Source organism: Plasmodium sp. gorilla clade G2 (assembly GCF_900097015.1).
Source record: "Plasmodium sp. gorilla clade G2 genome assembly, contig: PADLG01_00_54, whole genome shotgun sequence".
Classification (NCBI taxonomy): domain Eukaryota; phylum Apicomplexa; class Aconoidasida; order Haemosporida; family Plasmodiidae; genus Plasmodium; species Plasmodium adleri (nom. inval.).
Window position 1 is genome coordinate 1 of NW_021628905.1, and position 7,861 is coordinate 7,861.

The 7,861-nt window shown below is 18.3% G+C and overlaps 2 protein-coding genes across 2 annotated transcripts; one reads left to right on the top strand and one right to left on the bottom strand.

The window, feature by feature from the left end:
• Positions 1-2,827: 2,827 nt before the first annotated feature.
• PADL01_0033000 (Plasmodium exported protein (PHISTa), unknown function) lies at positions 2,828-3,817 on the top strand (the record flags this gene model as incomplete). The annotated part of the gene is made up of 2 exons (XM_028680566.1): positions 2,828-2,965; positions 3,092-3,817. 2 exons carry the CDS (start codon positions 2,828-2,830, stop codon positions 3,815-3,817), a joined length of 864 nt encoding a protein of 287 aa, XP_028541344.1.
• Positions 3,818-4,130: 313 nt separating this feature from the next.
• PADL01_0033100 (erythrocyte membrane protein 1 (PfEMP1)-like, putative) lies at positions 4,131-5,520 on the bottom strand (the record flags this gene model as incomplete). The annotated part of the gene is made up of 2 exons (XM_028680567.1): positions 4,131-5,269; positions 5,481-5,520. 2 exons carry the CDS (start codon positions 5,518-5,520, stop codon positions 4,131-4,133), a joined length of 1,179 nt encoding a protein of 392 aa, XP_028541345.1.
• Positions 5,521-7,861: the final 2,341 nt, after the last annotated feature.

Here is a 7,861-nt window from a genome sequence, read left to right on the forward strand (position 1 = left end):
TTATATGTTCTAGTAAGAAGGAAAAAGAGTATAAGTATTTTAAGTATTATCTCATATTATATGTTCTAGTAAGAAGGAATAAAGGGGTAGAATTTAAGTATTATCTCATTTTATATGTTCTTGCAAGAAGGAATAAAAGGTTAAGTACTTTAAATAACCTAATTTATGTTCATTTAAGATATAATAAAGTCGAGGAGTACTTTATATATATGTCTCTTTCTAGGTTCTAGTAAGAAGGAATAAAGGGTAAGAACTTTAAATACACCTAATTTATATGTTCTAGTAAGAAGGAATAAAGGGGTAAGAACTTTAAATACACCTAATTTATATGTTCTAGTAAGAAGGAATAAAGGGGTAAGTACTTTAAATATACCTAATTTATATGTTCTTGCAAGAAGGAATAAAGACATTAAGTACTTTAAATATACCTAATTTATATGTTCTTGCAAGAAGGAATAAAGAGGTTAAGTACTTGAAATATACCTAATTTATATGTTCTTGCAAGAAGGAATAAAGAGGTTTAAGTACTTGAAATATACCTAATTTATATGTTATATTAAGAGACAATAAAGATGGTTTTAAGTACTTTAAATACACCTAATTTATATTTCTTTTAAGATACAATAAAGAGGGTTAAGTACTTTAAGTATTATCTGATATTATATGTTCTTTTAAAATACAATAAAGAGGGAAAGTATTTTAAATATACCTAATTTATATTTTCCTTTAAGGAATATTAAAGAAGGGGAAGTACTTAAGATGCACTCTCCCGAAGTTTTCCTAGGAAACGAAAAAGGAGGGGCGGTATCGATGATCTTTTTTTATAAGTTCTTTTAAAGAACTTAAAGGAATTGAGGTACTTAAAATCTTCAACATTACTACAATAGAATAAATAAATTTGAAATATAGTACTTTATAAGAATTTTATATGTGTACATATAATGGGTTTCCCCCAATTACGTTTATATATATAATAATAAATATTTCTAAAAAATATTGGAATATTGAATTATGGATAATTTATTTGTTCTAATATATATATATATATATATATATAGATTAGAAATATTTTTATTTTATATATGTTATAGAGTGCCTTTTTAATTAAAAGAAAAATATTTTCTTTCTTATATATATGTTAGCAATTAAATATTTTGATGGAAATATATGTGTGATATATAATCACATATTTTTATTTTTTTTCAGTAGAATCTAATAAGTAGATTGAAAATATATAAATAAAAATTATATATATTTTTAATTTTTTTATTTTAAGCATATGGAAATATAATTTATTCATTATAATATGTTTAATTATATTTTCTGTGATTATCTTATAAATTATCAATATTTTACATATTTTAAAAAAAAAAAAAAATTTTGTAAATATATTTTATTATATAATGTTAATAAAAAAATGAAAAGGATAAGAATAATTATAAACATTTGAGTGTATATATATTAAAATATGGATGTCACAAATTATCATGTGAGCCAGATAATAAAGTATATAACGTCATCGATATTTGTTGATTGGCTTAATAATATATTTATTAACATTTTATATATATGTGTGTGGATATTTTTTTATTTTATGTTATATATTTTTTCATATTTTTAATAAATTTGATTGAACATTAATTTATGTATACATATATAAATTTTTATTTATCATATGGATTATAATTAAAATATAAATTAGATAAAATAATAATTTAAAAGGATCTCATGATGTAAATAATATATATATTTTTAAATATAAAAAAAAAAATATATCTTTTTAATTTAATTTTATAATATGTGTTTAATATTATGTGTAATATTAATGAATTAATAAGAATATACGATAAAAATTATTGAAAATGTATAATTCTTTTAGAAAAAAATGAAATTTAAAATAATGATTGTGTATATATATTATATTTTTGTTTTTTTTTTATTACATGTAAAAATAAAATTACATGAAACATTATGGTTTATATTACGTATGATATTGAAATGGAATATATATATTTGAATAATTGTGTATAATTACCATTTAGGTATTAAAGTCTTATAATATTAGTAGCACTATATATATAAATATTTGATAAACAAATATAATACACTAATAATAGTAAAACATTTAGATATTGTATTCATTTTATTTTATAATAATGTTATTGTGAATATTTTTTAATTATAATATATATGTGTTCTGATATATATATTATATAATATTTCATAATATAAAATAATTAAGAAATATTTAAAATATTTTGTTTTTATAATAATATATAAGTATATATATCTTAAGGTTATAAATATATAGATTTGATTGATTAAAAAACCAAAACCATAAAATAATAAAATATAAATATATTTATAATAAAGCATATTAAAAAATATGAGTGCAAATAATATTTTGTATTTTTGTCATATTTTATATATAAATATAATGAATTTTGTATTTACAGAATACATTTTCAGAATATTTTATAAAAAATAAAACACACTTAACAATATATATACTTGATAATAATTATTAAATTATTGTTTAATATGTTATTCATAATATTCTTGAATTAAAGACATATATTTTGTTTAAATATATAAAGGAAAATTTTATATTTTTTTGTTTTAATTAAATATTTTATTATTTAAGTTATTTTATATAATAAAATAAATTATAAAAATATATAAGTCTAATATATATATATATATATTATAGTTTACTTATAAATTCAATTATTTTTAATTTTGAATTTATATAAATATTATTATTTTTCATAATTTCATTCATTATATATTAATCAAAAAAAAAAAAAATAAAAAAGTTTTTAATATGATGAATAAAAAAAAATGTAGTATTTTAACCTTTTATCATCATTCTCATGCTAATCTAAAAGGAACATTACGTTATAACTCATTTAAATTCCTTTTCTTAAGTTTATATATGATTGGATTTTACTGTATTTGTTTGAATGTAAGTTGGTGATATATATATTTTTATTATTATTATAATTATTTATTTATTTTTTTATAAATTAATGTACTATAAAATATATGTTATATGTGTATATATGTTATATATATATTTTTTTTTATATAGAATTTTTTAGAAAGTGAAAGCTTAGAAATAGTTAAAAATTGTAATATATATAAACGCAATTTAGGTGAGGCAGAAAAAGAAAGTAACGGTTCACAATGGAAAAGAAATTTGAAAGTTAAAAATGAAGATGTAAATAAAACAAAATCTAATGGAAATATTAAAAGTAATGAACAAAATGTAGAGGAAAATAAACATAGTATTAATCATGATGATAAGAATATTAATGTGGAAAATAAAAGTAATAATTCAATAAGTAATATAAATTATAATGATATGTCAAAGAATTTAACAGAAAAAGAATTATTAGATGTTTTAAGTTCATTAAAAGAATGCCCTCCCACAAAAGATCTTGGAAATATATGGACGCACACAGTTCGTGTTGCAAAAGAAGGTTTGGGTGATATAAAGAAAGATTTAAAGGAATCAATAAAAAATTATCTAGATAATGATTATTCTGATACTACTTCTTGTATTAAAAAGAAACTTGTATATGCCACTATATGGGAAGAAAATATTGCAAGATTTAATAGAACTGTAGAACGTGAACAGGAAAAATATACTAATGATTTTTTTAATTTAATTAAAGATGAAAGTACACTTGATGATATAAGAAAATTCATTTATTCATTCTTAGAATTTTTTAAAATATTAAAAGAAGAATTATATCAAGATCATCAAAAGGAATTATTTCTAAAAATTGAGAAAGCTTCGGAGGGTGAAAATTAATTATTATAATTTTTTTAAAGAATTATATATTATTTTTAATAATATATTATATATATATAATATTAATTGGAAAAATATTTTTATATGTTTTGAATTCTATAAAACTTATCTTTTATTATATATTAATAAAATTTATTAAATATATATATTTTTTTATAAATATATTGCATTAGATATAAGAATTTGTTACTCCTTTTAATTTTTTATTAATATATTGTCTAGAAACAATCCTTTTTAAATTCACATAATGATTTTCATCTCCAATTAAATTATTATTCTCCACATATTGTTCATTTAATTATTTTCAATATCATCAAAAATTGTACATATTTTCGAACTGATCATCTTCATTTGTTATATCATTATTTTCGTCCATAAGTATATCCATAGATATATTTGTGCGTAAATTTTGTCTTTGAGAATCATTATTTTGCGTTGGAAGATCATTGGGTGAAATATTTGTTGATCCAAGATGTTCAAGAGATATTTTGTCATCACCATCATGTGTGTTTGTATAAATTATATTATAATTTTCATCATTAATTTTATTAATATCATCATGAGTTGATGGTGGTATATCAAATATATGTTCTTTATTTTCGTTATTCCACTCGTCATTCAATTTACTTAAGATTTCTTCTTTATTATTCCATTGGTTGAACATATTTCTATGTCTCTCTAACCATTTATGAAATAGATCTATTTGATTACTTATAGGATCACCACTTATTGGTTTTGCAAAAATATAGGAATTTGTTTTTTTCGTATATTTTGTTCCATATAATTCATTTTCTTTTCGTTTGAGTAACTCATCATATATATCAATATCATTACCACTATTTAAAGAATCATTAATTAGATCAATTCCAGAATATTTGTCGTTTGATGTAACATATTTTGGAACATCTGTAGTATTAGTTCTAATATTTTTTGGTATATTCCAATTAATATTATAAGTAATATCTTGTCCAATATTATCAAGAAATCTATCTTGAATGGATGTAATAAAAGGTTTTTCTTCCATACTACTATCAACAATGTTAGGTTGTGTATCCATATAGATCTTATCATCAATGATATTTTCATTAGGTAAATCCTTTGGTATATTTTGTAAATATTGGGATATAAAATCCTTTTTTAATTCATTCCATTCTTCCTCAGTAAATTTATCGGTGGGTTTATCACTATTATTTTTCACATCATCTGTATAATTATCTTGTACATTATTATTTGTACTAGGTTTTAGTACAACTTCAATTAAAGTTTTATATTTAGGTGATTTATATGGATATATATCATTAATATCCAGTTCTTCATACTCGCTTTCAGAAGATGAAGTAATATCAGAGGAAGATATATCACGAAGATAATCATCTGTTTCTTCTCCTTCAACATATATATATGTTTTGCCTTTATATTTACCATATGGGATATAGCGGTTGGATGCTTTTTCTGTAGGGATACTATAATCATTTTGGGGTATTTCAAGCACACGAAAAAGTTTCGTAGGTCCAAGTTGGGGTTTTTTCTACAAAAAAAAATATATGTATATGTACGTTTAGATATATATATATGTGTGGGTATAGGTATATATGTATTGAGATATATATGTATGTAAATAAATATAGGTAATTGTTTTTTTTTTCTCATTTTTTATTTTAACTTAATTTTTTTCTGTATCTTTTTCTGATTAATTTTCTCATTTTAATTTTAACTCCATTTTTTTCTCATGATTTTTATTTAAATGAATTGTTTTCTCCTTTTGTATTTAAAGTAAATTTTTTTATATATTTTTTATTTAAATGAAGTGTTTTTATATTTTTTTTTTCTGATAAAATTCCTCATTTTGTATTTTAATTACATTTTAATTACATTTTATTTTATTTTATTTTTTTTTTTTTTCAATTATTTTCTGATAAAATTTTTTCTCATTTTTTATTTTAACTAAATATTTTTTCTACATTTCTATTTTTTTTTTTTTTTTAACTGAATATTTTTTGTGTTTTTTTTTTTATTTAAAATAATTTTCAATTTCATTTTTATAATGAAATGTGTGAAATATTTTTTTTTTCTTAACAAATTTGTTTATCTATATATTTCTTTTTATATTTCAACAAATGTGTTTCCTTATATTTCTTTTAATTTCACCAACTTTTTTTCTATATATTTCTTTTGCAACAAATGTGTTCCTATATATTCTATTTTTTAACAAATTTACTTTTTTATATAATATTTATTTCAACAAATATGTTCCAATATATTTCTTTTTTTAACAAATGTGTTTGTATATATTCTTTTTTTCTTAACAAATGTTTTTAACTATATATTCGTTTTTTTTTCTTTCAATAAATATTTTTCTATTTACTTATTATTTCATCTAAATTATTCCTATGTAATTTATTATTACAACAAATTTTTTTAACTATATATTCCTTTTATTTTAACAAATATGTTACCTTTTTTAATTTTTTTTGTTTTATGTAAATTGTTTTATCTATATATTCTTTTTTTTTATTTCACCAAATTCTATTCCCATATATTCATTTTTTATATTTCAACAAATTCTATTCCTATATATTCTTTTTTATATTTCAACAAATTTGTTACTATGTATATGTTTTTTCTATTTAAACAAATTATGTTCCCATATATTGTTTTTATTTCACCAAATTATGTTCCCATATATTATTTTTTATTTAACAAATATGTTTCCATATATTTCTTTTTTTCTATTTCAACTAAATTGTTCCCATATATTTATTTTTTTTAACAAATATGTTTCCATATATTTTTTTTTTTTTTTAACAAATGTGTAACTATATGTTCAAATTTTTAACATAATTTTTTTTACTACATATTTTTTTCTTTATTTGAACAAATATGTTCCCATATTTACTTATTTTTGAACAAATTGTTTATCTATATATTTCTTTTTAACAAATATATATCAATATATTTCTTTTATTTTAACACAATTTTTTTTAACTATATATTTCTTTTTTATTTTAACAAATTTGTTACTATGTATATCTTTTTTTTATTTTAACAAATTATGTTCCCATATATTATTTTTATTTCAATTAAATTGTTCCCATATATTCTTTTTATTAAAACAAATATTTTTTCTTATATATTCTTTTTTTCTTTTAACAAATTTGTTACTATATATTCCTTTAATTTTAACACAATTTGTTTAACTATATATTCTTTTTATCTCAATAAATTTGTTCTTATATATTACTTTTTTCTTTTTAAACAAGTATGTTCCTATATATACTTATTATTTTAACAATTTCTTTTATTTATATATTCCTTTTCTTTTTAACAACTATGTTCCTATATATTTCTTTTTTTAACAAATTATGTTCCCATATATTTCTTTTTTTTTATTTCATCAAATTTTTTTAACTATATATTCCTTTTTTTTTTTAACAAATTTATTTTCATATATTTCTTTTTTTTTATTTCAATAAATTTATTCCTATATAATATTTATTTCAACTAAATTGTTCCCATATATTCCTTTTTTATTTGAACAAATGTGTTAAGATATATTCCTTTTTTTTTTTAAGTAAATTTTTTTTTGTGTATTTTTTTCTATTTAATAAAAAAGTATCAATTTCATTTTTATTTTGAAATGTGTTAAAATATTTTTTTTTCCTCTCTCTCTCTTTTTGTTTTTTTCTTATTTCAACTAAATTGTTCCCATATATACTTATTATTTCACTAAATTTTTTTATCTATATATTCCTTTTTTTAACAAATATATTTCTATATATTCCTTTTTTATTTCAATAAATGTGTTCCTATATATACTTATCATTTCAACTAAATTGTTCCCATATATTTCTTCTTTTTTATTTAACCAAATTTTTTTAACTATATATACTTATCATTTCAACAAATGTGTTCCCATATATTATTTTTATTTTAACAATATTTATTCCTATATATTCTTTTTTATTTCAACAAATGTGTAACTATATATATATTCCATTTTTTAACAAAGTTGTTCCCATATATTCTTTTTTATTTCAAAAAATA